Raw genomic sequence first — 27,539 nt, 5'->3', positions numbered from 1 at the left:
GTGGGATTCGTAAATTTGCGGCCCGGCAAGTTCGGGCTCGGGCTTGGAATCTAAACTCTACAATAAGGTCACTGCTCTGCGCTCGACACAGACAGAGAATCAGTTCACTGTTACATTCATGACAAAGTCAAACCAATACTGACGTGCCTCTGAGCAAGACTCAGACTGGATCTGTTTCAGTGTGAACAGACTGTCTGTCTCTCTGCTTGCCTGTCTGCCTGCCTGCCTGTCTGTCTGTCTGAGTTTCTGGAAGCCTCCTTCTGCAGCAGCAATGACTCACCTCCGCTGACATTCAGCCCACACTGTTATCTGTTCTGTTCCCTCCCTCCCTCTCTCTCTCTCCATCCTCCTCTCTCTCTCTCTCTCTCTCTCTCTCTCTCTCCATCCTCCTCTCTCTCTCTCTCTCTCTCTCTCCCTCCCTCCCTCCGTCCCTCTCTCTCTCTCCATCCTCCTCTCTCTCTCTCTCTCTCTCTCCCTCCTCCCCCTCTCCATCCTCCTCTCTCTCTCTCTCTCTCCTTCTCCCTCCCTCCCTCCCTCCCTCTCTCTCTCTCCTCCTCTCTCTCTTTCTCTCTCTCTCTCTCTCTCCTTCTCCCTCCCTCCCTCCGTCCCTCTCTCTCTCTCCATCCTCCTCTCTCTCTCCTTCTCCCTCCCTCCCTCCCTCCCTCCCTCTCTCTCTCCATCCTCCTCTCTCTCTCTCCTTCTCTCTCCTTCTCCTCCCTCCCTCCCTCCCTCTCTCCATCCTCCTCTCTCTCTCCTTCTCCCTCCCTCTCTCCCTCTCTCTCTCTCTCTCTCTCTCCTTCTCCCTCCCTCCCTCCCTCTCTCTCTCCTACTCAGTGGGCTGGAGACACGATCACAAACAGAAACGCTGAGAGTCACGACGCCTCGCTGACACAAATAAAACACAACTGCTGGCCGCACACACTCTCTCACACACACACACACACACACACACACACACACACACACACACACACACACACAGTGACATGAATCTTACAGTTCAGATTTGTCTCTGCAGCAACACGTCTTCTGAGCCTACCAACAGTAACAGATGACAACACATGCTAACATATACTAACTTAGCTTACATGTGGATGCTAACATGCTAAGATATGCCTACATATGTTAACATGCTAGTAGTAGTGGTGGCCAGATGCATTAAACTCCTCCTATGTACTCCTATGTGTGTACTGCCCTCTCCCTAACATGTCCCGGTTTACACCGACCACTATGCAATGATCCCAGTTGTCAGCGATTACATAGCCGACGTGGTCTTATTATAGCCGGGTCATTAACTAAACCCATATAGAAAGACTAATAAAGTGTCCAGCGTATGATTTTAACAATGTGTGTGTGTGTGTCTAAAGTTGGTCCCACATGAAACTTACTCAATGTCTTTGAATATTATTTCTTAGATATGTAGGTTACATACTAAGAAAATTCATGAATATTAACTGAGATACCCCATTATGTAGTGAGCGGTAGGCCTACATGTGCTGTTGGCAACATTGTGTGGCATTAGTAAAATGCGCACACACACTATGCTTGTTACACACACAGGGACACACAGCAGCACACACACACACACACACACACACACACACACACACACAGACTTACAGACAAAAATAATAACGGTGCAAATCCTCCATCATAACAGCAATGCTCCAAGGTCCAAACGCGCCTGGCTTTTAAAGGGAATGGGAGCTGATCTCTGATTGGTTGATTGCATGTTACGGCCAAAACACACCTTTGTTAAAATAACAATGAAATGCTGCATTATTGACTTTAAACCAGGTTTTTGTTGGTCAATGGCACCATTACTTCCCGCTGCCTCAAGATAGCAATACTCCCAGAATGCATCTGAACACACCTCCCTGTAAGACCAGCACGCCCAGAATGCACCTGAACACACCTCCCTGTAAGACCAGCACGCCCAGAATGCCCAGAATGCACCTGAACACACCTCCCTGAACACACCTCCCTGTAAGACCAAGACCATGCACCTGCACACCTCCCTGCCCCCAGAATGCACCTGAACACACCTCCCTGTAAGACAAATGCACCTGAACACACCTCCCTGTAAGACCCAGAATGCACCTGAACACACCTCCTGTAAGACCAGCACGCCCAGAATGCACCTGAACACACCTCCCTGTAAGACCAGCACGCCCAGAATGCACCTGAACACACCTCCCTGTAAGACCAGCACGCCCAGAATGCACCTGAACACACCTCCCTGTAAGACCAGCACGCCCAGAACTCACCTGAACACACCTCCCTGTAAGACCAGCATGCCCAGAATGCACCTGAACACACCTCCCTGTAAGACCAGCACACACCTGAACCCAGAACTCACCTGAACACACCACTACACCTCCCTGAACCCTGTAAGACCAGCACGCCCAGAATGCACCTGAACACACCTCCCTGTAAGACCAGCACGCCCAGAATGCACCTGAACACACCTCCCTGTAAGACCAGCACGCCCACTGGCCAGCACGCCCAGAATGCACAGATGGACCAGCACGCCCAGAATGCACCTGAACACACCTGACCAGCAGGTGCATTGCTTCCAGAATGCACCTGAACACACCTCCTGTAAGACCAGCATGCCCAGAATGCACCTGCAAGAGAGGGAACCCCTCCCTGTAGAGCTACCCAGATTAACACACCTTACAGAAATGAAAAGCTGTCAGATAAATGTAGTGGAAAAGTAGAAAGTGGTGAAAAACAAAAAAAAGTATGAGTGCATCAAATTTGTACTTGAAGTAAATGCTCTAGATAGATTTCACCACTGCTTTTCAAAGCGTGGAAGGTGAAAACAGCTGCTCTTTGTACAAGCGCTCTAGACCCACGCTTTTCAAAGCGTGTGGCGAGGGAAACGCGAAAGCGAACGTGTTGGCAGATGGTCGGCAGGCGGAGAATGTGAATCCATTCACAGAGCGAGAGAGAAAGAGAGAGACACATGAATGAGGACAAACACTCAGCGGAGACAGATTAATACCACACCGATCAGAGACAACAGAGAACAAAGAAGAAAGCAACAGTGGGAACTGTGTGTGGGAGCTTGTTTTCATTCTTTCACTTCCATTCAGAGAGCTGCTTCTGGTTCTTAGCCTCCCCTCCTTTATCTAAACAACAGAAACTGTTTAACACAATGCAGTTCAACAGGTCCGTTGTGGCAAGGACCATGCTAGTGTACCAGAGTCTGGTAGGACCAAGCTTGTGTACCAGAGTCTGGTAGGACCAGGCTAATGTACCAGAGTCTGGTAGGACCAGGCTAATGGACCAGAGTCTGGTAGGACCAGGCTAATGGACCAGAGTCTGGTAGGACCAGGCTAGTGTACCAGAGTCTGGTAGGACCAGGCTAGGTAGGCGCAGCACCCAAGACATTTTGGGCCACATTACGTCAGCCGAATGAATGTAAAATCAAAGTGGAGAGCATTAAAACTAACTAAATGACTTTTCTCAGATGTAATGATTTAGTAGGTCCCAAGTGGACTTCTTTAGCAAGTTCTGCTTTTTTTAAGCTTTCTGAGTGTTATTTCATTATTATTTGCTCCCAACTTTTCAGACACAGCTATGCTGTGAATAAACCTCTCCATATGGGCGTACGCTCCACCAACCGAGCCACTCAGGCACCCCAAATTGCATCTTTTTTTAAATTTTTTTATTGAAAAACATAACTTTGTGAGAGGACCCCTAAACCCGGCCAAATACGTGCACCTTAGTATTCCTCGTTCCTCTGGAAAATGCAGGCTTCCCCCTCTCTGGCTCTGGCTGGTTGACGTAAAAGTCATCAGTTAAGTGTGATTTATGCTTCTGCGTTAAATCGACGCCGTAGGTACAGTACAGGCCTAAAGTTTGGACACACCTTCTCATTCAATGTGTTTCCTTTTTATTTTCATGACTATTTACATTGTAGATTCTCACTGAAGGCATCAAAACTATGAATGAACACATATGGAATTATGTACTTAACTAAAAAGTGTGAAATAACTGAAAACATGTCTAATATTTTAGATTCTTCAAAGTAACCACCCTTTGCTTTTTTATTAATAAGGGAAATAATTCCACTAATGAACCCTGACAAAGCACACCTGTGAAGGTGAAACCATTTCAGGTGACTACCTCATGAAGCTCATTGAGAGAACACCAAGGGTTTGCAGAGTTATCAAAAAAAGCAAAGGGTGGCTACTTTGAAGAATCTAAAATATAAGACATGTTTTCAGTTATTTCACACTTTTTTGTTAAGTACATAATTCCATATGTGTTCATTCATAGTTTTGATGCCTTCAGTGAAAATCTACAATGTAAATAGTCATGAAAATAAAAAGGAAACACATTGAATGAGAAGGTGTGTCCAAACTTTAGGCCTGTACTGTACGTACGTGGGTACGTGGAGATGCGGACCCACAGCCTGACATCACTTCTTGAAGAATGTAACTACACGTCACTCGGCCGTGGCTTGGTAGTGTTGCATTTCCTGGTTCTCCTTCTCCATCAACAACATGAGATCAAGGAGAGGGTTAACTCCTCCTGCTGCATATCTCCACACCGTGGTCAGAAAGAACAGGGGAGAAACTTTGTTTCTCTCACTAGGGCTCTAGAGTCATATATCAGTCCCTCCAGAAAAACGTGATTATGCGATCGCATAATCAGCCAAAGTCCGCATATTTATGCCGGGGTGCACTTTCGCCGCATAAATTGCCGATTTCCGCGCAAAATATGCGGGTCTTGCATGATTTCATAATCCCTGCATTTTCGTTGCAAAAAAGTCCCACATATATCTTAACAGAAAGTTGAAAAATGTTGCGTTTACTTCACACAAGAGCAGCCATCAGGGGAAAATCACTTTTTTTTCTCTTTTTCATCAAACTGCAGTTTTTGCAAGTTCCCGCAATTTCATCGCATAAAATTGCATAAATATCCCGCATATTCCATCGCATTTTTTAAGAAAACGTGCCGCATAATGAAGGATTTTTGCCCGCAACAATCACAAAAAAAAAAGATTTCTGGAAGGACTGATATATAGGGTCAACTATACAATCGATATTAAAGCGCTCATATTCTGCTCATTTTCAGGTTCATAATTGTATTTTAAGGTTGTACCAGAATATAGTTTACATGGTTTAATTTTCAAAAAACTACAATTTTTGTTGTACTGCACATTGCTGCAGCTCCTCTTTTCACCCTGTGTTCAGGTCTCTGTTTTAGCTACAGAGTGGTAGCCTGGTGAGAGGGTCCTGATCTGGCGAGCTCCAGTTCTCCTCCCAGATCAGTCTGCCATCTTGAGATAGAGAAAATTTGGAGCCGTTAGCCAAACGACCGACCAATCAGTGTTGGTTTTGAGGCGGGTTTAGGTGGTGATAGACAGATGATTTATCCAATCAGCTAACCAGTATTTTCAGACAGTGGTAGCCCTAATTCTGTTAGCCGCTCGCTAATGCTTTTTCCTTTTGGATCCTTCTTTTGGAATATGGACCAGGAACCTGAAATGGGGCCTTTTATTCCTAAATTCTCGTTACCCAAACGCCAAACTGCCTTTACCGACATGTTGCTTGCTTGCTGAGCTAACGAGCTATGCTTTGCCTGCAGCAGCAGGGGTAGCCTGGCTTGTGGTTGTATTTTCATACGCTTCGTTGATCTGATTGGTTGATTGTCACCAACTATAGACAGCTAACCAGTAATTTCGCCCCTTCCCAAAAGTTCTCCAACGGAAAGTTCCCAGATGGATATGCCGAGCAAATGCGAAGTGATTCATCTGGAGGAGTCAGGTTTGCAGAATGAGGCTTCCAACCGAAATAAAAACGGACACGCCAGCCCTTAGCTTTACAACAGTTTTTCTCCTGCACTTAATGACTGTACGTATTAAGTAACAACTAGTTTGTGAGCTTTAATTTAGGGTAAAAGTTCACTTAGTGAACAGGAATGTTAGAAGAGGCTGAGTTTGAATCGTCCCCCTGGCAGTCTTGTGGTGGAAAACGTCAGAAATTTGGACCAACTTGAACTAAAAGCTCACTTTTATTTTGCAGATCATAAATTTTCAGTGATGTTAACAAACAAAAGTGAAAAGTAAAGAAAAACACAAGTTAAGCAAGGTTAGAAGAGTTTGTTTCCGATATAAAAATATAACTTTTCTTTTAGGGAAGGAGCAGCCAATCAGCTTGACTGAATGAGTGAGGTCACAGGGTCAGACATGGAGTTCAGGTTTAGTTTCATCTCATTTCTGAACATCTGAGAAAGCAGTGTCTCTTCCAGGTGATAGTCTGAACCCCACCTTCATTGGGTCACTGTCTTTCCTCCGCGGCGGAGATAGACACCAGGCTGCAGAGGGTCAGAGGTCAGGGATCCTCGGGGATCGCACACTTTCTGTTTCGGACCTGAACCACCTCCTTCCTCTCCTTCAGGAAGTTTCCAAAGGCATCAGTCTCTTTGCTCTCCTCCGTTGCTACAAAAAAATAAAAACATAAGTTTATTATTTAAACTAGGGGTGTAACAAGACATCAATCAATCAATCAATGGGGGAATATGTTCATGTTGCAAGTTGTATGTTCTTTAAAAATAGAAAATTGTTAATCACTAAAGAAAAAGAAAATAAGATGCAACTTTATTTTGAAATTCCCACTTTATATTTATTCTTCTGCATTGAAAAAAGTGGTTTGTTTTTAATGTGAATGTCTGTAAGAGCTTGGTAATGAAACTGTCAAATCATATTTTAGTTGGACCCATTCGCACCAAACACACTTGTTCAGTTACAGTTGCTCAGTCAGATTCAAGGTAGACATGAGATTAAGAAAAGAACGAGTCAATAAGTGTATAAAAGTTACATAACTACAGTGCAAGAAGTAAAAGTAAAGTGAGATAAAATTGTAAAAAGTAAGATTGGGTTAAAAACATTATGTTGCTAAATCAAAGGATTGTACAAATGCTAGTGTAGTGTAGCGTAAACATAAGGCAGCTTTATTTCCCAGAGAAAGAGAGAAAGGAAAGAGAGAGAGAGGGACTCTGGGAAACAGTCAGCTGTTCCACAAACGCCTGGGCAGTTAGGTGCTTTTAAAGTGCTCCTATTATGCTCATTTTCAGGTTCATAATTGTATTTAGACGTTGGACCAGAACAGGTTTATGTGGTTTAATTTTCAAAAAACTCCATATTGTTGTCGTACTGCACATTGCTGCAGCTCCTCTTTTCACCCTGTGTTGAGCTCTCTGTTTTAGCTACAGAGTGAGACATCTCACACATGCTCAGTACCTCAGTAAGGACTACTAGCCAGTCAGAAGCAGAGTATGAGGGCGTGTCCTGACAGTACCTAGGTAAGGACTACTAGCCAGTCAGAAGCAGAGTATGAGGGCGTGTCCTGACAGTACCTAGGTAAGGACTACTAGCCAGTCAGAAGCAGAGTATGAGGGCGTGTCCTGACAGTACCTAGGTAAGGACTACTATCCAGTCAGGAGGAGAGTATGAGGTCGTGCCCTGACAGTTGCTAGGTAAGGACTACTAGCCAGTCAGAAGCAGAGTATGAGGGTGTACCATGCTAGCAGCTAGGTGAGCATTATAACGTGTGTTACAAAGTGACCACGTTGGTCTCTGAAGTAAAGGCTGGACTACAATAGAGCTGTTTGGAGCAGTTGGTGAACAGTGTTTTCTGTTGGAGATGGTAAGTCCCTTTTGGGTGGACTTCCACTTTGTAAACCTATAACATGCACAAAAAAATATATAACACAATAAAGGAAAGGGAAAAAAGGCCAAAAGCATAATATGACCACTTAAAACGTCCTGGTGGCAGAGATAGAGGCAGTGATGTTTTTCCTGTACGAGACTCTGGCTGGCCACCGCAGCGAAAAACGCTCCCCTCACCGGCGCAGTGTAAACGCACTACCCAAAATAAATGGAAAACAATGGCTTAGGTTGTCTTCCCAACGACAGAAATTGTTCTCTTCAATACAATTTTTTTTGTAGACATTTTTTCGCTTTTTTAAAACGTTTCATTCACTTAAATGCAACAGTAACACCAAGTTGTTACCATGAGTTCTACACCTTCTCTTGGAATTTATGGTCAAAAAACCTCATTTATAGTTCAAAAAAGCAGAAATTATTAATTATTTTGACTAATAGTTAAGATGAGAAGATGTTGATGGATAATCACAGACAGGTATATGTCAAAGTTTAGTTTTACCCGAAGAACTCATGGAACCATCCATGTTATTTTTAAGTAATTTGGTTGACAAAATCCCATATTTCTGTATTAAAAAAAAAACTTTGAAAATGGAAAACACATGGGTTAGTTATCACTTCGGGTTTCTTATGGTTTCTATTCTCACCGCTGTGGTCGATGTCGTCCGTGTCGCTGTCTTCCTCCTCCTCGCTGTCGTCAGGGTTACCGCGTCCCATGATGAGGTCACTGGGCCCGGCGAAGTCAGCGCCCCCCTGTGGACAGGAAGCCAAATCAAACAATAATACAGGATTTCTACAGGTTTTACCAAGTCAAATTTAAGAGGGCTTTCACACCTGAATGTTTGAAGCAAGATTCATGTTTTTGCATTTGATTTGGTAAGTTTTGGTTTCACACTGAAGCTATGCAAGCGCGCTAAAGATCTACAGTACAGGCCAAAAGTTTGGACACACCTTCTCATCCAATGTGTTTCTTTATTTTCATGACTATTCACATTGTAGATTCTCACTGAAGGCATCAAAACTATGAATGAACACATATGAAATCATCTGATAACATGATAATATGATAACTCTGCAAACCCTTGGTGTTCTCTCAATGAGCTTCATGAGGTAGTCACCTGAAATGGTTTTACCTTCACAGGTGTGCTTTGTCAGGGTTAATTAGTGGAATTATTTCCCTTATTAATAAAAAAGCAAAGGGTGGCTACTTTGAAGAATCTAAAATATAAGACATGTTTTCAGTTATTTCACACTTTTTTGTTAAGTACATAATTCCATATGTGTTCATTCATAGTTTTGATGCCTTCAGTGAGAATCTACAATGTAAAAAGTCCTGAAAATAAAAAGGAAACTAGAAGGTGTGTCCCAACTTTTGGCCTGTACTGTATACATGACAAAACTACGTCCTGTCGTCTCCCGACAGTTGGAGCTGATTGGTTGGTATACGGGCTTCCCCGGCCTCTCCTATCCTCTCTCTGCGTCAGAGTTTTTCCAGCCGACTGCTGCTGCTCTCTCCCTGTGATACCGCGGCGCTTTTTAATGGTTTCGTTGTGTTGAGAAGCGAGACACGGGAACTTTACTTGGCGTTTGAGGAGCTGCAGCATTTATTCAGAGACAAACTAAAACCTACACATTTACTACCACTTAACAAGTAAACTGCAGATATATTCTCTGCTCTGATAGCCGACAGCTGTCTGCTCTGAGCGCTGACACAGTCTCTCTCTTATCAGGTCAGTGAGTCAATAACTCGATGCATCACGATGCGTCAAATCCATGTTTCTATTAAAGCCATGTAGGATATTTAATTCATAGCTTTTCAAGCTTAAAAAACCAAACATTCTGCAGTGCTCTAATACTAAATAAACTGGATACATAAAACTATACAGCACTGAGCACATGGCACTTCCTGAATGTGCAAAACATACCAGAATATGTAAAAAGAAATGTTGTCAGGCCTACATTACATTATAAACAGAAATAATCGATTATGATCCGGCCGATTATCGATATAGCGTCGTCCATGTCCACGATTCAATGCATCGATTATTTGATTAATTTCAACACCTCTAGTACACACCAAGCTCTGAGCTGTTCCTTAAAAAGGAGCTTCCACGGTCTTATAACATGATGACAGCCTGCCAGAGCTTCCTGTATTTGGTACAAAAGTCTGAACCTTCTAAATAAATGGCTGTTTGGTCCGGACCATGGTCGGCGAGGGGTTTCACACCTGTAATTTTGGTTCAGATCAAAACAGAAAAGTCAGAAAGTCCAGACGAAACGAGGTAGGTGTGAAGGCACCCTGAGACTTTTTAAATACATTTAAGACTACAAAACATCAAAAACAAAATCAGATGTCTAAATCTGGAAACATCGTCTTAGACAATTCCCCGATTTCCTCATCGGCATTATAGGATCGGTGTCTAGATTGGCTGAAATGTAAGTTGCATGCTGGGTCTCTTTTGTAGTCGTAATACAGCGAACTATATTTGGAGTAGCAACAGAAAGAACTACAACACCACAGAGTAAAAAGTAAATAAATTCTAAAGCGCTGCAGGGACATTTCAACGAGCATTAGAGGTGTTACACTGACGTAGGAAAAATAAGACCTGTTTAAAGTGCCCATTTTATGAAAAAAACACTTTCTGGGATTTGGGGTGTTCTTTTGCGTCTCTGGTACTTCCACACACATACAAACTTTGAAAAAAATCCATCCATGCTGTTTTGAGTGAGATACGGTTTCTGAATGTGTCCTGCCTTCAGTCTCCTGGTGAGCTGTTCGAATTCGGCTCGGACTGTGACGTCACAGTCCAAAATGAGCTGGCTAACCACAACTGTTAGCTAGTAGTGTTAGCGTTAGCATGCTAACGTCTTTCTCAATAGCAAAGCACCGCTACAACACACAAAAGTTCACCATAATCTCCAAAAGAACTACTTCCATGTGCTCCCTGGTTTAGAAGAAGTCTCCCAGCTAATCCTGCCTTGTAACTGACTGAAGTCGGAGAAACAGGCTTTCTTTTACTGTCTATGGAGCTAGCTGACATGATCTACATCTGAGCTACTGAGCATGTGCGAGTGCAATCCGAGATAGTACAGAAGAAGAAGATGAAAAGAGGTCTCACTCTGTAGCTTAAACAGAAACCAGGTGAAAAGAGGATCTGCAGCAGTGAGCGAGAGCTGGGCAGTATCACAAAAATATGGTGTTTTTTGAAAATTAAACCATGTAAACCTATTCTGGTACAACCTTAAAATACAGTTATGAAGCTGAAAATGAGCATTATATGGGCGCTCTAAAGTTAATGAAGACCTAGAACTCAAAATATTTTAGACTTTATTCTTTCTAAGACCCTGGGGAAACCCTGTAACAAAATAAAGTGCTACTGTTTTATCTTCATTATCGATGAGCTGTACCTGCCGAAGATGCAGTCGTCATGTCGACGGCTCCCAGGTCCTTCCTGAGCCGCTCCAGCTGCTCCTGCTGCTTCCTGCTCTGAGCCTCCGCCTGACGGACAGGAAGTCAGTTAAAACACGGAGACACGCAAGGACAGACACTCAGGCTGAACCTCAGTTCTCTTATAGCCGTTACACACCAACCAGACGGCCGACAGACCGCAGTAAAGCCAGTCGGACTGATCAGTCTCTCCGAGTTGGTCCAAAAAGTTCCTCAGAACACCGAAGAGACGAGACGTAATACATCTCTAAAACAGCAGGTGCCGCTAATCTGTATTGTTGCCCAAAAAAAATGAAAACCCGGCAGCTGATTGGACGAACGCGTCACATGGGTTTGTTTTCTCCGGAAATTCAAAGCCAGACTGTCATGGCGACTAAAATAGTTCACCGAAACGTGTTTCTGAAAACATTTTAAGAGAGAAATAGGCCGTGATGCAGTTGCTGCTGAATCTGTCTTCATTTCAGATCAACAAAGGTCAGTTTAAAAGATTTTCGTCAGATTTTGAGAGACTCTAGTCACCTCATTCTGCTCGTCATTTCCTGGTGAGTCCCGACTGCCCTGCCTCCGACTGAACACATCAGGTCGGCCCAAAATGAACGCCGACAGCCCCCCAGACGGACGACAGCACGGGACACACCGAACAGACTCGAGTCACTCGAGTCACTGGCCATCGCCGGACTGTCCATCTCTGAGGAGCCAACGGTGAGAATGGAGGAGGGATCTCTGAGGAGCTACGAGTGAGGATGGAGGAGGGATCTCTGAGGAGCTACGAGTGAGGATGGAGGAGGGATCTCTGAGGAGCTACGAGTGAGGATGGAGGAGGGATCTCTGAGGAGCTATGAGTGAGGATGGAGGTTGGATCTCTGAAGAGCTACAAGTGAGGATGGAGGAGGGATCTCTGAAGAGCTACAAGTGAGGATGGAGGAGGGATCTCTGAAGAGCTACGAGTGAGGATGGAGGAGGGATCTCTGAGGAGCTACGAGTGAGGATGGAGGTTGGATCTCTGAAGAGCTACGAGTGAGGATGGAGGTTGGATCTCTGAAGAGCTACGAGTGAGGATGGAGGAGGGATCTCTGAGGAGCTACGAGTGAGGATGGAGGAGGGATCTCTGAGGAGCTACGAGTGAGGATATAGAGAGCAGCCTTCCTGGAAGCCGTGCAGCTGAAAAACATGGCTAACTCTGCCCAAACACCTGACGAATTCCGAGGAAAGGACGTCTCATCGCATGACTTCCTTGCGTCTCCCCCATGCTGCCTCGGTGGGACGGACTAAGACACGAGGAAGGGAAGCAAGGGAAGGAAACGTGGAAACAATTTAAGAGAACTGAAATTCAGCCAGACAAACGTGAAACACACACAAACAAACTCACCAGCTGTTTGTGGAGTCTTTCATATTCTGGTCGATAGTCCCTGATGAAGGAGGGGGAAGAGTTCAGTTTATCACACAAAACTTATATATCATATAGCCTTTATTTAATCACACAACCTCACTGAGATCAAGATCTCTTGAACAGAGAGAAAGAAAAACACACAAGACAAAACAAAGCACATAACGGTTCACTTGAAGGCAGCTTATTTCACAAGAAAGAGAAAGAGAGAGAGAGAGGAGCGAGACATAGCTATACAAGTGCTTTGTTGTTGAAGGAAACATTCAGCTGTTCCACAAACTCCTGGGCAGTTCAGTGCTTGTGTTTTTAAACTTTCTTGTGGCAGCAGGGCTTTAAATTGACATTTCGGCGAGTAACATTTTGAAGTTACGAGCCAATTTGGAAGGTGACGAATGAAGCAAATAACTCTGCGTCTGTTTGAATCGGGCGTCTGCAGAAATGTTGCCAGATTGGTCTGTTTTCCTCCAATAAAATTTCAGTGGTTGTGTGTGTGTTTGGCTTGTAAAACATAGTCTTTATCTGGCAACATTGCTTGTAGTACTAAGCCTACATTTCCCATGAACACTTTGTCGTGACGTGTCATACAACCGTGCCGAGCGTGCATGGAACGAATGGAACAGCACAAACCAGAGGAGCTCAAACTAAGTAGTAACATTAGTTAGGATTAGGGGTGCACCGATCCGATATTTGGATCGGATATCGGCCCCGATATTGACAAAATAGCTGGATCGGAAAAGTTAACAGATCCACGGGCTGATCCATTTTATTTATTTATAAATTTTTTCACTCCGTCGCAGCACTGGGACCCCTGTTAACTGCGTACCCTTCTCACTCATGGTAGTAACTTCATAACACAACAATTAATAACCCACAACTAACTCTCTTTAAAAGGATAAAACACCAAAGAATATAACAATTAGAGACTTAAACAGTTTCTAACACTAATAATTTTACATTTACAAATGTAGCTACACCGCCGAATGGCATGCTGGGTAACATTACAGCTGCTAGACTAGCTAGCCAGGTAGCATAACAGTCTGTTAATCTGGGAGAGGCTCCGGTCACTACTGTACATTCAAGAACCGAGAAGAAAGTTAGCTAGAGGATGAAGAAGGAGCGGAGATACACCAGAACGTGTGCTCAAGAGAGGAGCCGTCTGTTGTTCCCAAGTTTTTTGTGTCTAACAAATCGGACATAATTTAGCCACGGTTGTTGCCCGTCGCTCTAACGTTACTCGGCCGTGCTAACGTTAGACGTGTCACTTCGAGCATGCAGCGGAGCAACATTATGAACACAATAACAATTCACCTCCGGTCCCGCTACAGACCGCTGAGAAAGACGGGTTCAGAGCAAGGATTAAAACTCTGGATTTAAGATGTCTTGCCTCGCTGAAATACGTCCGCCAACCTGCTAACATTATTCTAACAGCGGAGCTCCGTTCAGTCGCCCACTACAACAACAACCTAACTTACCTGTGGCCAAGGTAGTGGTTATACAACTAGCTTACAACTATTTAGTTTTGAAAGGGAAACAATGTTAAAGTTGTTTGTATGTGTATTCATTCGATTTGAGTTTATTTTACAACTTTGCAGTTTGTACAATACAAATAGTTTCTGTAACTGTTTCATGGATTCTCCTTCATATGAAGTTATTGTATAATGTCGTGGAGCCAAACCCTTTAGTAACAAAAGCTTTTAGTAAACATGATGACATTAACATGTTTTTGAGATATTCTATGTACTCCTGACAGTAGAATAAGCCATTATAAACCTATATAAAAAGGTGTTCCATTACTGATGGCCCATTATTATTTATCTAAATTTATTTTAAGAAGTTTGATTACATTATATTTTCGATTTAAATGCACAGTTGTTTTTTAAATAAATAAATATGAATTCAATACATCTATGTTATTTTGTCTTAGTTAAGAAAGTAATGTTTAGTTAGGAAAGTCTGGTGCCTTTAGTCTCTTCCATATGGTGGAAGGAAGGTATAAGGTGGAAGGCATACAGTTTATTATTAATTCAGCAACGGTATCGGATCGGTATCGGGTATCGACAGATACACAAAGCCCTGGCATCGGTATCGGGACTAAAAAAGTCGGATCGGTGCATCCCTAGTTAGGATAAAAACAAACAATGGTGGCTAGTGGAGAGTCTGCATTAATTTCAAAGACATTTGTGCAATTTGACTGCATAGACAGACTCTTCTCCAGCCATAAAATACATCTTTAATGCACCTGCATACAGAAAATATGACAAAAGACATCGGATATGACGAATGAGTGAAACAAAGTAGTTTGTAACTCACCTCTCGTACTCGTCGGCAGCATCCTCCACTTGAACAAACAGCTCGTCCAATCCGCTTCCTGTCACCGCTGAAACACCAACCACCTGCAGACAGACACGGCAGATCGGTTTGAATCGCTGAACAAACTGAGGATGTGGATGTTCACAGGTTTCTGCACTCCAATCTCAGTGTTTCCTCTGTTGATTTGACCGTGGTGGCCCCCCACGGCAACATTTCTGACCCCCACGGTATCAGAAATAGGACTGCATTGTTAGAGTGCATGTCAGAGAATGTGTGTATTTTAGGTAGATGTATTTTTAAGTAATCACACTGCATTAAGATAATTTCATTAATAGTGGGTTTAATGTTATTTGCTACAGAATGCTTAGCCTATATGTCAAGATCAAAGTTGGCATGGGGGGTGTTTGGACCTGCCCCCACTACAAAAAAAAATCCTAAAGGAAACTGAAATCTCATTCTCTATTCTTCTCTACCACGGATGAAAGTAGGGATGCACCGAATCTAGATTTTTGGGGTTCGGCCGAATCCTGAACCCACTGGTTGAGATTGTGCTGACTCCTCCTCCCATCCTCAGTCCATGAACACAGAAAACACATGAATGAAGTAAACAGGGACTGTTGAAGTTGCTGCATTCTGGCTGCTGTCTGTAGTTTCCTTCATGCACAACTCGTATTCTTCCAGATGTTTCAGACCAGATGTTGTAACAGTGGCCATGTTGTGTATAGTTTTGGGTCCTCGCCACCACCAGACAAATCAGCATTGAACAGATTGAACATGTAGCTGGACTTGAATGGCCTTCTTTTGACAGAAAGTACTGCCAAACAACAACTTTTTCTGCTCACCAGTTTCTCACCAATTTGAATCCTGGATTCGGTGCATTCCTGCGGGATGCAAATGTTCCACCAAAACAAGTTCCTTCCTGAGAATATTTAGTAGGGCTGCCACATCTTAGTCGATTAGTCGACTAATCGATAGTTTTGGTCTTAGTCGACTAAGATTTCTTTAGTCGATTAGTCATTTTTTATGCTTATTAATGCTTGATTACTCATTTCCAAGAAATTTAGGAGCACATTTCTGGTAAACACAAGATTTAAAGTGGTGCTTTTGCAGGATTAATTGTGGAGAAACTCAGTTTTACAGATGGTTAATTAACTACATTTATATTGTGCTTTTCTAGTCTTAACCCCCTCTCAAAGTGAACAGCTCTGTCAATTACATCAACTAATTGATTAATCGACAAAATCATATAATTGTTAGTCGACTAAGAATTTCATTAGTCGAGGACAGCCCTACTATTTAGCAGAGCCACTATCGCTGCGTCAGGAGCTCAGCGTCGCCCAAGATGATTGTGATTGGTTTAAAGAAATGCAAACAGAAGCCTTACTCCCAAGACCTTACTCCACAGCACTGTGGAGATAAGAGCTGGCAATGCGAGACTATGAACCTACTAATCTTGTTCCGTGTTACAGGCCGCAGGTATTTAGGGTGAACAAAACGAAACGTCGGTGTAAATGCACATCGTTTGGGTTTTAAATATTAAGACCGTTAAGTTTGCCTGGACTCCAAGTTCATCTCAAATGAATTTGGCTGTCCGGTATGGCTGGGCGATATGGACCAAAAGTCATATCCCGATATATTTTCGCTGAATATTGATATACAATATATATCCCGATATTTTTTCCGCAAAGTCAGAGCAAATGTTCAGTCAAAGTCAAAGCCAAATATGACATGTCACATGTAGTTTCATAGAAACCGGCTATTTCAGTGAACAGTTGCAAAATCAAATGAATAAATAATAAACAGGTTTCTTCACCTGGTTCAATGCTCAGCTGTTCAAATAACAATAAAATGTAAACATAAATACTGTATAACAACAGGAGTACCTTTTTTAAAATCAAACGATCCATAAGGTTTGTTTTAGTTTTTTTCCAACGTTTTAAATTGTTACATTTTTCGACAGATTTTCAGCGCTTATTTCTACGTCCCATATTTTCTAATATAGGGCTGGGCGATATAGAGAAAATCAGATATCATGATATTCTTGACCAAATACCTCGATATCTTCACACTTAGATTTTAGATAAATAATCATTAATAATAGAACATCTAGAACAGTCTGGTAAGTTCAGAAAAGTACATCACTTCACTGTAATGCAGCCTTTAAAACCACGAAAAGACACTTGTGTCATATCACTAGGGCTGTGACGATAACCGCAATACCTTCGGTGACGTGCCACTACCACGGTGATGACATCACTACCGCCATCACCACGTCTTTTTTTTTTTTTACTTTTTGCTGCCGAAGGTTACAGGAGAACACATGTCGTGTGACATTAAATATTATGAAAGCAACAATCATTGTTTAGTTATCCTCGTCGACAGTGTAGGAGCCACATAGTGTATGTTGTTTATGGTCTCATTGTTAATATTTATTGATTATTGTGTTGTGCACTTGTATTGTAGGCGGTGGGCGTTTTCATCGCGGTTTGAACGGAAGTTATAACATATTTGTTTGCTTCACCTGATCACCTGGTGATCCTGGGAGCCAACACTTTCTGTTGACCAATGTTGCGGCTGTAAGATGTCCAACATAGTGCTGCCGCGAGGGACTAAACACTGAGAGATGCATAAACACACTGAAGCGCTCAAGGATTGTATTGCAAGGATTTATTCCGCCACACTAACACGCAAATTTCGACTCACAAAGTAACTTTACATTTGGTAACTGCAGTGCTAGTTGAATTTTACTTGTGGAGGAATAAATCGTTGCAATACAATCGTGAGCGCGTCACAGTGTGTTTATGTATCTCTCGGTGTACTTTGTTGTATTCTCTTCTATTTGAAGAGGTTATGGAGAGAAAAAAAAACTTTTATTATTGATTTTTATTTGATTATTATTATTATTACTAATACTACTACTACTACTACAGGTAACGTTTAATATAATACACAGTTGGGAAGGCAAAGACGTTTCTCTGTTCCCAGCAGAGGTGGACATTACCGCTGCAGTGTTTACCATTGCACTTTAGCCTAGCAGCTAGCAGAGTTTCCTTCTGTTTATAGATTCATCCTGACAAAACCGCATGGTTAAATTTCAGCCTGCATGCACGTTTTGTAGCCTAAACAGAGCAGCTCATGTTGGTGGTGAGAGCAACAAGTTAGCGGAGTGCCGAGTTGCCCTCGCTGCTCTCTGTCTGTTCAGCTGCTAGACCGCTGTGCTGCAGAGTGTCTGCACTCGCCATTGTCGGCTAACAATTACTTTATTTTTAACTTTATCGACAATAGAGCTTTCTGAACTGTCTGTGGAATAGATCAACGGAGAGGAGAAAAGGCAACGCGGCCTTAAATGACAGCAAGACACAGTAAAGACTCTCACATTGAGCTGAAATGGAAACACTGCAATCTTTTGATACTGTCTATAACTGCAACATATGTTGTAGGGTTTAAGCCGATGCTTTTTCGGGGGTAACGCCATTCACTCTACTGGCAGTATTGACAACAGATAAAGCCACCGTGTCTTGAGAAGCTTGTCGTTTTATTGTTCACGTTTAACTCACTTTACATCATCTTTGTCATCTCTTTTTCCTCTCACTTTTCCTCACAGCGGCACTCGTACACTACTCTCCGTTACCGCTCGCTCTCCTTGCGCTACCACACGAGCACTGACATCACACACTTAAGGCACCCTGCTATTCTTGCTCTAACTTACACTACTCTCGCAAGGGGGTTGCGGTTAACCGCCATACCGCGGTAATACGTTGCTTCTTCACCGCGGTAAGAAAAAAACTATACCGTCACAGCCCTACATATCATGATATTAAGATATCCAAAATCTAAGACAATATCTAGTCTCATATCACGATATCGATACGATATCGATATAATATCGATATATATCGCCAGCCCTACTGTCCGGTAAATCTTTCTTGATGCAGCCTCCCGGTCTGTGTACGTCCTCTTACCCTCAGGTTGGTGTAGAACTCGTCCAGCACCAGACTCATGGAGCGCGTCAGGTTGCTGACATACGAGGTTTCCTGATTCAGAGCATCCTGGAAAACCTCAAAGTCCTGCATCCACTCCACAGCGAAGCTGTGGTCGATAATGTCAGTCTGCACAAACAAGTCAACAACTTGAAATGTCAAGAAGAGAGAAGAAAAGTCAACACCAACACAACGTGTACTAGAATTGCCACTTTTCATCATACCAACTGCTATAATGATTATGAATATTTCTGTATATCTGTATCAGTGTCTCTGTATATCTGTGTCTATGTGTATCACTATACGTGAAATTGAAAAGATCACCTTGTTCATGGCAACAATGAAGGGCAGCTTGGTCTTGTAGAGAATACTGGAGGAGAGAAAACATCAGCTGAGACACAGAAGTGAAAGCTGCAGAAGCGCTGTGAGACTCGTTAGCTGTGTCCCAATTACATGCAGCATAAGCTGTCTTATCTGTTCAGTTAGCTCCCCCTGCTGGAAATACATATATATAAAACACATTGTATAGGATTTTAAGAGAGTTCAGTGTTGTTCATCCCTGTAGTGCTACTTTACAAATGTTCAGTCATTTACCTGCAGGCATACAGCATGTTGGACATGAATGTGACGGGGTTGACGCTGCGGGACGTGTCCATCACGTAGATCACGACACACGGGAAGGATGAGGCCTGAAACACACACACACACACACACACACACACACACACACACACACACACACACACACACACACACACACACACACACACACACACACACACACACACACACGTCTGTATTACTATCTTTGTGGGGACTTGTCATTGACATAATGCATTCCCTAGCCCCTTACCCTAACCTTAACCATCACAACTAAATGCCTAACCTTAACCCTTACCCTAACCTTAACCCTTACCCTCACCCTAACCCTAATCCTAAAACCAAGTCTTAACCCTCAAACAGCCCTTTAAACTCGTGGGGACCAGCATTTTGGTCCCCACGAGGCTGTGCAGACCCCACAAGTATACTGTAGTCCCCGGTTTTTGGACCCCACGAATATAGTAAAACGGGTACACACACGCGCGCACACACACACACACACACACACACACACACACACACACACACACACAGAAAGTTAACATACAGTACAGGCCAAAAGTTTGGACACACCTTCTCATTCAATGTGTTTCTTTATTTTCATGACTATTTACATTGTAGATTCTCACTGAAGGCATCAAAACTATGAATGAACACATATGTGTCCAAGGTGTGTCCAAACTTTTGGCCTGTACTATATGTAACAACTGTGATGTTACCGATAAAGAAAGGCAGACAGCAGCCCGGTAAGCCGACCCACCAGAGTCTCTGTGATGATGGTTCCAGACGCAGACCAGGTGAAGACCTCGATCTGACCCGGGGTGTCAATCAGCACGTACCTGCAGAGAGTCAAAGGTCATCAGACACAACTACAGAACCAATCACAGCGTTTGTTTACAATAAAGTAACAAGTTTGCAGACAGGGCAGCAATATGGACCAAGGGTATACGTGCAGTTTTGGGTCCCAAATTCCCTGTAACATAACCCCATTTGTTCAGATCCTATCCCCTGACCAATCGGCTATTCTCAGCCTTAACCACTCGAGGTCAAATGCCTAACCCCAACCAATCGAGGTGCTTCGTAGGGCGGGTCTTGGCGTGGCCATAGTGGAATTTGGGACACTAAACTGCACGTAAACCATATATTTTCTACAAAGTGGGCTAACTCTGCAGTTGTAAATCAAAGCCACATGTTAGATGGCACAAGCACTTCTATTAAAACTAGGGCTGGGCGATATATGGATATAAAAAATATATCAATATATTTTTTAATGAGATATGGAATTAGACCATATTGCATATATCGATATAGTTCAAATTTGATCCTTGCTCCAAGCAAGCTGCTGACGCCTTTTGGATTGGCCTCTTTTATTTTATGGATATATTTTATAGATATTTTTTTATTTAAATGTACACCTTATGGAGCTTTGATTTCGAAGAAGGTACTCCTGTTATACAGTATTAATGTTTACATTTTATTGTTATTTGAACAGCTGAGCATTTAATCATGAACCAGGTGAAGAAACCTGTTTATTATTTATTCATTTGATTTTGCAACTGTTCACTGAAATAGCCGGTTTCTACAAAACTACTTGTGACATGTCATATTTGGCTTTGACTGAACATTTGCTCTCACTTTGCGGAAAAAATATTGGGATATATATCGTATATCGATATTCAGCCTAAATATATCGGGATATGACTTTTGGTCCATATCGCCCGGCCCTAATTAAAACAGATGCAATCATCTAAAATGTATAGCCTATTATATTAAATCAAAAAAGGCCTTCTCTGGCAGAACAACACAGGGTATAAGGAAGCATGCAGCCTGATACTGACCGGTGGTTCTGCTGCTTCTTCTCAATGAACTGCATCACCTGAAGAACACAAACACACAATCGTTCGGTCATCTCACTTTGTTCAATATCTCTGACATGGTTTCATCAGACATTCTGGCTGTGTTCGTTGCCTATCACGGAAATAGTTCCCTATATAGTGTGTTGGCCATTTTGTAGTGGTTGAGAAAACCCTGACTCAGTTACCGGAGGTCGTGGAGTCCGACTGCGTTACCTGATCAAAGCGCGTGGCGAACAGGTTGAGTGATGTCACGATACCTCCGTTGGGTCCGAGGCTGTACTGCTTCATCACCTCCTTGTAGTTCACAGTGTCCCTGATGTCTGGAGGACAGAAGACAGACACACTGAAGGCTACAGAGTAGGGCTGGGCGATATGGTTTAAAATTATAATCCCCGATATTTTCCAAAAAAAAAATAAACGTAAATTTAAGATTTAAATCAATTTTTTCTCCCCCCACTTAAAATCAATCTGCAGATGACAAAGAAATTGTTATATTTATTATATACTATATATTCAACAACAACAAAACAGCTGCGTAAGAAAAACGGAAGCCGTTTTCACACATACAGGTAATTCACTTCTCGTTCCTCGCTAAAAGTTCAAATCATTTTAACGTTATTGCGCAACCTTGGCCCTGTTTTCACCTGTTGTGCTGAGTAACGTACGTTGACATCCCATGATGGTCTCTTGAATGTAGCATACCTGTTGTAGCAAGCTCCTTCGTATCGATAAAAACAAACATCGAAGAGGAGCTCCGTGCTACAGAGCGGCGATGGCTAGTCGTTTAAGCCGCTACAGACCTCCGTCACAGCTCACCGTATCAGCAAAATTTAGTAGATGTACATAATTATTAATAATTGACCATTGCACTGAACTGCCTTGCACTATATTTATATTCAAATCTTAAATCTCAGACTATACTGATATTGCACTATTCCTTCCCTCTCCTCAATTGTTATTGTATATTTTTGTAAAGTTCTAAATGCTATGCTATTGTATTGTTATACTGTATACTTAACAGTAGGGGTGGGGAAAAAAATCGATACAGCATAGTATCGCAATATTTTATGTGGCAATACTGTATCGATACACAGACGCCAAGTATCGATCTATTATTATATATGTGTTGGTCAGTTGGTCTGCTTGACTATCTGATTTTGCAGCGATAACATCAAAGTGAGATGAACAAACCAGGGTGGCTACAGGTATAAACAAGTTAAATTTAAGACTTTTTAAGACCACTTCTAAATGAAATTTAAGACTTGAATGCGGTGCGTTTGTAATTATGTTCAACGAGACACTGAACCAGACAACCAAAAGCAAACAACTGGACTTGCATGTTCGTTATTGGTTAAATGACCACGTCCAGTCAAGATTATATGGAGCAGTTCATGGACCATGCAACTGCCCAGGATCTACTTCAGCATTTCAAAGTAAGTGTGCCATAAATATATTTATTAACTAACCTCTTGTATGTTGTGTATCATATAGTTAAGCTTTACTGATTTTTCAAGTGAATAACAACTATGGATAGAGCACTACACGTTAATTAAGACAAATTAAAATGAATGAATTGAAAACAATGGTATTAGAGTCTGCTGTTTACCTGCCAATATGTATAAATAGTATACAGTGCTGCTCATAAAAATAGCCCCACATCATCACATACCCTTCACACTACCTAGAGATTGGCATGGTTTTATTTCAGTTAGCCTCATAGCTGTTGCATTGTATTCTGGATGCATGAAATAACTGGCCTTTAAAAATAAAAATCTGCCTGCCTCTATGGGAATTTAACATAGGGGTGTACTTACTTGTGCCCCCTGTATTTTAAGGAAGGGCATTTATTTACGATACATTATTTATTCACAAAGAAAATTGGTGTCCTTAAAGGTTGGACTTTTCCTACTTTTTTTAATTAAGGAATTAAGATCAATTTCCAAAAGATGATTTTTGTATTCCTCTTTTTAGTCAACTTATCATGGGTTCATAAACTTATGAGCACCACTTGTCGTTTAACCAATAACGCACATGCAAGTCCAGTTGTTTGCTTTTGGTTGTCTGGTTCAGTGTCTTGTCGAACATAATTACAAACGCACCGCATTTTTGGACTTAGGTGATGAGTTATTTTTTGATATATGGCGCCAGTCCAAATTTAGAGTAACGTATCTGGTCTTGTCCTTTCCACAGGTAAATGACTGTACAAGCCCCAAATCTGGAAACATTGCTTTGAACACTTCTTCAATCCCGTCATTAGACCTGTAGGAATTGTGGCTTGTCAAAGTCCTCAGCACACAAATCACCTCTGCTCAGAGTGTTGGCATAGAGCCACAAATTGCTCTAAGGTCAGCTGGCATTGTTGGCTGTGGATTTCCCATCCTAACATCCAGCGTTGTAGCGTTGACATCGTTGCTAGCGGTAGAAATGGTGTAGCAGAAACTAGCAATTACGGGCTGCTGGCGAGCCTTTACGTAGTACGTAGTTTACTAAGTTTGAAATTCTTCCGACGCATAACGCAGTTCGCTTCATAAACATTCCCAGGTACCGACCTTATTCAAGCAATTTGTAATTGAACTTCCATTTCCCCATATTTCCAGGTGGCTATCAACCATTGCTGTATTACCAGTATGCGGCGAAATTGCAAATCCCACTGACTATGGCCACGCCAAGACCCACCCACGAAGCAGCTCGATTGGTAGGGGTTAGGCATTTGACCTCGGTTAAGGTTAAGGTTAGGATAGCCGATTGGTCAGGGGATAGGTCATGTACAAATGGGGTTACGTTACCTTGCGTAAAAAATATTCGACCTGGCTGGCAGAACAAATTGCCTGCATTTTCGCGGTGACATGACACAAACATATTTAAGACCTATCCAATCTGAATTTAAGACAATTTAATACTTTTTAAGGCCTTATTTTTAGGAAAAGTGATTTAAGACTTTAAGACTTTTTAAGGATCCGCGGCCACCCTGACAAACAGAGAAATTTATTTTTTTGGATAGAACAGATGTTGAAAAAGTTTCCTTTTGGGGACATAATTTGAAATTGGGAAAAATTTGAAGTTGGAAAAAAGGTAATACATTGCAATATATCGCAGAATATAAATAAAATCAGATCAGATAAAATCGCAATAATATCGTATCGTGACGTAAGTATCGTGATGATATCGTATCGTGAGGCCTTTGGTGATTCCCGATTCAGAAAATGTCACGATTCGATTCTGATTTTTAAGGCCACGATTTGATTCAGTATCGATTTTCAAATCAAAAATAATTCTTGATTTAAAAAACAATTCACAGTATGTAAATGTAGTTACTTTTACCGTGTGTGTGTGTACACACACACCCCTTAGTACGGTCATGTGGATTTTTTTGTTTATTTATTATCTTTTATTGTCCGTATTATTCATGTGGATTTGTTTGTTATTTGTTATTTTATCATCCTGTTTATGATGTATGTGTATATATATAAAAAAATATAATCACTGTCCTGTTTTTTTTTTTTATTCTGTTTTTTTATTCTTATATGTTAAGTAGTGTGTTGTACTTTGAGAGCAAAGATTAACTGGAGTCAAATTCCTTGTTTGTTTGCGCAAACCTGGCCAATAAAGCTGATTCTGATTCTGAATAAGGAACGTAAAAGAGATGTATACAAATAAAGATAAAGCAAGATAATATAAACAATTAAATGGATGTGACCTCACCGATGTTTGCGGGGAAGGGGACTTCGTGGACGGCAGGGTCCAGGTTGATGACGTACGGAGGGGTTTTGAGAGAGTGAAGGTGAGCCGTCAGCCTCTGGAAGACACAAAACAAGATCAGAACAGACGACACGGGTTTAAAAGTCCATTTGAATGCTGATTGTTTGAAACCAGGACGTTTACTTGCAACAGGGTATTGGTATACTGCAGCGGTGGAGTCTACGTGATACGCAGTTACAGTATACACAGTATACCCACTAAAAAAAGCTCCAGGATTTCCATATACCCACTTAAAAATGTGCAATGGTACGCAACAACATTAGCCTGGGTAAACCCTCACGAACTTCCGGCAAATTTGAAATTTGCTCTGCAAGTCAGTCTGGCGAAGAGCCCGTTCAAGCCCATTTTCAATGTCCCCAAAATCGAGGAACCAATCACAACCGTTGACGAGACGAGACGCGACGAGGATAGCGCAGTGACGGCGAGCAGCTTTTTGTTTACATTCATCATGACGGCCACCGAAGCGGAGCAACGTGTTGTCGCTGCCGTTACGACTGAGAAGGGTCTGGTGTCAACCAGGCTACAACAACATACTTATGCGGTGTGAAGCGCGTGTTGGCGCTATTCTCGCACATGTAGGAAACCTTGTGAATTAACCTGCAACATGTCAGCTGTTTGGACATTTTTCAGTGTGTGTGCAGAAGATAACAAGTTTACAATATGCAACACCTGCAAGGAGACAGTAGGGCGTGGAGGGACCACACCAAAAACCCAAAAATCTTTAGATGTGTGTGAATGTCCCACACCAGGAGTAATTTATATAATATATATATAATATATAATAATATATATATTTATATATTATTTTATAGTGATCCATTATCGGTTCAAAACATGTTCTATTAAAGAAAAGATAGAAAATAAATATTTGTGTGTGCTGTAAAGTGGTTAGAAGAAAGTTGCCTAGAAAGTTGCAATCGGTGCATCTCTAAGTATAAGAATAAGAAAACCGACTATAAAGAGACGCCGAATGAACACAGAGACCCAATGGAAACAGAGAGCACCGAAAGGAGACGCAACAAAGAGACACCCCCCCCCTCACCAAATCCACAAACCTAAGTCTTCCACAAAGTTAGGGAATTCGCTAGGGCTGCACGATAACACAAAAACATGCGAAAACATTGACGAATATCGCGATAACGATACAACTCGCGATACATAAACATATATTAAAAGTGTTCTCAGTTCTGTTGCTTTCAGTCTTCTGCTTAAACACAACAAACTGCTTGTTGGATTAAAAACAAAAATTTTATTGAACAAATTTAACAATTAATTGAATAGAAAAGGCAGCACTAGAAAAGTTATTTTGTGTTTCTTTCTAACACAAATAACTTATTTAAAAAGTTATTTTCGCGATATGTTTGAGCCAAATTGCTGCACAGTCAAAAGCTAAACAGTCCTAGAAATCGAGACACAATATATATTATATAAAATTTATATTAGGGGGGTGAGCTGGTGTTGCAGAAGTTAACCTTAGTCTTGGGAGGGCTGTGTTTACGTGTGAATGTAATATGTAACGTTAGTATTTTGGTATTTTCCCTCGGATATTATGAAGGGGTTTATCCTCCTAATAACTCAACGTTACTTTATAATATTTTGCTTTTTAACATCTTTGTGAACTTTCTCAGCTTGTCCCCCCCAGGCTGAATAAGCTAACTCATGCAGCTATGCTAGCTACCGTTAGCCCCACTCGCTAACTAACGTTAACGTTAACCGACCTGAACAAAGGTGGTTTTCCCGGAGCCCGCCATGCCCAGCACGATGAGACACACGGGTTTGTCCCGGGCAGCAGCTCCCGGTGTCCCGCCGTCTTTCCCCGCTGCTGAACTCCCGTTACTGTCCGTTAAAACCTCCTCAGCAGCACCGGCACACTGCGCCGCGTCTGCCATGTTGTTTGATGTTGTGGGAAACGGCTGCCGTAAAGACACTGGTACTGTCGTAAAAAAGTAACGCTCGGAAGGAGGCAATATGGTAACCACCAGAAGGTGGTGCTATACTGTACATCACGTAAAGACCAGGGTTAAAAATTAGCACCATCCACCAGGCAAATGCTGGTAAAATATGCCATTGTTGGCTGGTCGATTTGCTTCACCAACCGGACAAAAAAACAATGGTAATCTGTTGACTGGCTGGTAAATTGTTTTTTAAAGTGTTTACATTTCATCATCATTGATTCAAGCCTCTATAAATTATTAATTAGATTATTTCTCAGTGGTAACAATGCTTTTTGGCAATACATCTCATACCATTGGAAAGCCTGTTTAGTTCCAACATGCATTTGTGGGATGAGAAACAGAGCTGAGTATGTGGGTTGCGCCCATGAAAAATTTGCCAAATCTTCTCTGCCAAGGCCAAACAGCTTATTCTGCCATTGACTCGTTTGGTGTTTGGTGGATTGGATGATTGAAGTTTGAAGAAACAAGACAGATTGGCAATTTTTAACAATGTATTCATTTCACAAACAGGAGCCTCAGTAGCGTGTTGAAGAACCATACACAGCTTTCTGACATTATAAGATTTA

At 42.0% G+C, this 27,539-nt stretch overlaps 1 protein-coding gene across 2 annotated transcripts; it reads right to left on the bottom strand.

Moving 5' to 3' along the window:
* Nucleotides 1–6,008: 6,008 nt before the first annotated feature.
* On the bottom strand, nucleotides 6,009–26,944 carry gpn1 (GPN-loop GTPase 1). Of its 2 annotated transcripts, XM_028578960.1 has the most exons (13): nucleotides 26,737–26,944; nucleotides 24,962–25,055; nucleotides 21,473–21,579; nucleotides 21,242–21,279; nucleotides 20,164–20,242; nucleotides 19,398–19,492; nucleotides 19,128–19,173; nucleotides 18,786–18,932; nucleotides 14,824–14,906; nucleotides 12,496–12,535; nucleotides 11,087–11,177; nucleotides 8,326–8,430; nucleotides 6,009–6,454 (listed from the first exon to the last, which is right to left on the bottom strand). In XM_028578960.1, the coding sequence occupies exons 1-13, from the start codon at nucleotides 26,905–26,907 to the stop codon at nucleotides 6,348–6,350; spliced, it is 1,203 nt and encodes a 400-aa protein (XP_028434761.1). In that variant the 5' UTR covers nucleotides 26,908–26,944; the 3' UTR covers nucleotides 6,009–6,347. The 2 variants fall into 2 exon arrangements, with proteins under 2 accessions (XP_028434761.1, XP_028434768.1); XM_028578967.1 differs by lacking the exons at nucleotides 6,009–6,454; nucleotides 8,326–8,430; nucleotides 11,087–11,177 and adding an exon at nucleotides 11,914–12,394.
* Between the last annotated feature and the right edge of the window lie 595 nt (nucleotides 26,945–27,539).

This window comes from Perca flavescens, chromosome 1, assembly GCF_004354835.1.
Source record: "Perca flavescens isolate YP-PL-M2 chromosome 1, PFLA_1.0, whole genome shotgun sequence".
Classification (NCBI taxonomy): domain Eukaryota; kingdom Metazoa; phylum Chordata; class Actinopteri; order Perciformes; family Percidae; genus Perca; species Perca flavescens.
The sequence above is the reverse complement of the archived record's forward strand: the minus strand, read 5'-3'. Positions and strand labels throughout refer to the sequence as shown.

Bases quoted from the DNA above. Each gene is read 5' to 3' on its own strand.
- gpn1 (XM_028578960.1), bottom strand. From the start codon at position 26,907: ATGGCAGACGCGGCGCAGTGTGCCGGTGCTGCTGAGGAGGTTTTAACG. The intron at 19,174-19,397 runs GTAAATGACTGA...TCTCTCCTCCAG, and splicing joins AACATGCTGTATGCCTGCAG to TATTCTCTACAAGACCAAGC. The intron at 8,431-11,086 runs GTACAGCTCATC...CCTGTCCACAGG, and splicing joins GACGACTGCATCTTCGGCAG to GGGGCGCTGACTTCGCCGGG.